Source organism: Engraulis encrasicolus, chromosome 15 (genome assembly GCF_034702125.1).
Source record: "Engraulis encrasicolus isolate BLACKSEA-1 chromosome 15, IST_EnEncr_1.0, whole genome shotgun sequence".
In the NCBI taxonomy this organism is placed as follows: Eukaryota; Metazoa; Chordata; class Actinopteri; order Clupeiformes; family Engraulidae; genus Engraulis; species Engraulis encrasicolus.
The window spans coordinates 41,817,733-41,820,232 of record NC_085871.1 but is presented as its reverse complement, the minus strand read 5'-3'; the positions used below and the strand labels follow the sequence as shown (position 1 = coordinate 41,820,232).

Sequence of the window (2,500 nt, the reverse complement as noted above, 5' to 3'; positions counted from 1 at the left end):
AACGTGACCAGGTTCCGGTGTGCCTAAAGAGGTGTGTCATAATGCTCCTAGCATTGAATAGAACAGTCCTCAGGTCTTTCCTAGGTCGGCCTAAAGGGGCATTTCCCCCCCAATAATAGAACCCGGAAACAATGGGCCAATGGAACCTCTCTCTCTCTACTCTCTCTGGTTTTGGTTTCCATTTGCTGTCCAGATTAGATAATCTCATTCCTTTGTTTTGAAAAGTCAAGTAATGAAACTTAAGTGGACACTTTAGAAATATAAAACCTTATCAGCGTTTCTTTCCATGCCAATTTGAAAATATCCATTCAGTTTTCCTTGTCTTACGTCAGGACCTCGGAAGACTTAACTGCTTTAGCTGAACATCTGTCCTTCTCTTTTTCTCCTTTTTCTATTTTCTCCTTCCATCTGTAGAAGGACACTCACGCCATTTCTCTCTGTCCTTACTGTATGTCCACTCTGTTATGTTCCAGTCTCTTTCTCTCTTGTATATTAATTTGGAAGTCTGAAATGCTCAAATTTACAAAAATCATCATCTGATCATTACCTGATGAAGTGTGCAGGCCTGAAGGCTTCTGGATGAAAACAGTAATGGCTGCTGGTGGCTGGATCTCACCTTATTTGGTAACACTTTGTTTTAGTGTTACATCTATTAGCACTATTACATACAATGGTACCTGTATAAGTAACTTGTAAGGCATGCACTAAGCAAAATCAAAAATTTCTTAGGCATGTATTCGCAAATGTCCTGCTCATGCACAATAAGGGATTTATTATCAATGTAACCTTAGTAAGGACCTAGTAGGCTTTAGCTTTTACTTGTTACATGCATTACAAGTTGCCTATGCAGGCATTAACGTTGTATACATTAGTGCTAGTAGATGTAACACTGAAATAAAGTGTTACCCATTATTTTTGTTTATTCTGGTTATTTTCTTGGTCCAGCAATCAGTTGTCTGAGGTGGATGTGCATTTTTGCCATTGGCTGCTGTTCTCATGTTACAAATACCAGAGATTTTGATAGGAAGGTGAGATGGGACAGCCATGTAATCGTACATAGAAATTCGTAACGCAAATATGGCGTCTACCCGCACATCTCCCACCTTTCTGGTAACAAGAGCCAATGTGCCTGCTGAGCTGCGGTGCCAGTGATCCAATCATCTGGCTGCATCGGCGCACGCGAAATGATGCGCATGCTCAGTTGTGAAAAGCCGTTGCTCTCGTGCCATTACGGAACTACTGCGCCTGCGCTCTGTCAAAAAAACTGTGAGAAAAGTGGCTTAAAAAGCTTTGTTTTGACTCGTATACCACAACCAAGCAGTCTAGATTGATCAGTTTTTCACGGTGGTTTCAACCATATGGTTTTCACAACCGCTGGGTTCTTCCCCGTCCTATACTCAGTTTCCCCATTCATTTTTCCCATTGACTCTCAGATCTGGTCTACTTAATCGCGAAATAGCACTCAGAAGGCGTCACCAAGATGGACGCCATATGTCCCGTCTCAATCTAAACTGTCTCTGCAAATACCCCTCTGACGCCCTCTCTCTCTGTTTCTCTGTGTTTGTCTATTTCTCTCTCTCTCTCTCTCTCTCTCTCTCTCTCTCTCTCTCTCTCTCTTTCTCTCTCTCTCTCTCTCTCCCTCTCTCTTTCTCTCTTTCTTTCTCTCTCCCTCTCTCTCCCTCTCCTCTCCCTCCTCTTTTCTTTCTCTCTTCTCCTCTCTCCACATCTCCTCTCCCTCTCTCTCTCTCTCTCTCTCCATCTCCCTCCTCTCTCTCTCTCTCTTTCTCTCTCTCTCTCTCCCCCTCTTGCCCTCTATCTCTGTCTCTGTTGCTCTCTCTCTCTCTTTCTCTCTCTCTCGTTCTCTCTCTCTCTCGTTCTCTCTCTCTCTCTCTCTCTCTCTCTCTCTCTCTCTCTCTCTCTCCCTCTCTCCAGGCGGTGGCTAAGACCATGTCCACAGACTGCCGCTGCCACGGCGTCTCGGGCTCCTGCGCGGTCAAGACCTGCTGGCGCACCATGGCCCCCTTCGAGCGCGTGGGCCGCTACCTCAAGGAGCGCTACGAGACCAGCGTGCAGGTCCTGGAGCGCACCGTCCCAGCCAGCGGAGGAGGAGGAGGAGGGCCTGGAGCAGCAGGAGGAGGCCCAGGATCGCCCTCCTCGGCTGGGGCAACCGGCACCAGAGGCACCCTTGCCGACGGAGGTCCTGGAGGTGCCGGTTCCACCACAGCAGGGGGGGAGAGGAGGATACCGGCGCCTCCTCCTCCCTCCCCGGCCCGGAAGGTGCGTCGGCGGGAGAAGGGTCGTCGGCGCGTCCCCGTCGGGCGCGAGGAGCTGGTCTTCCTCCACAAGTCGCCCAACTACTGCCTGGAGGACCGGCGGCTGGGCGTGGCGGGCACGCGGGGCCGGCGCTGCAACCGCACGTCCAACGGGGCGGACGGCTGCGGCCTGCTCTGCTGCGGACGCGGCTACAACACGCACGTGGTGCGGCACGTGGAGCGCTGCG

The 2,500-nt window shown here is 50.1% G+C and overlaps 1 protein-coding gene across 1 annotated transcript in view; it reads left to right on the top strand.

Moving 5' to 3' along the window:
* wnt16 (wingless-type MMTV integration site family, member 16) overlaps window positions 1-2,500 on the top strand; it is a 27,116-nt gene that overhangs the window by 24,539 nt on the left and 77 nt on the right. The window contains exons 5-6 of the mRNA XM_063217531.1: window positions 1,933-2,073; window positions 2,278-2,500. The exon at window positions 2,278-2,500 is cut by the window's right edge and continues 77 nt beyond it. Coding sequence (XP_063073601.1) covers window positions 1,933-2,073; window positions 2,278-2,500 — 364 coding nt within the window. The remainder of the gene's footprint in view (window positions 1-1,932; window positions 2,074-2,277) is intronic.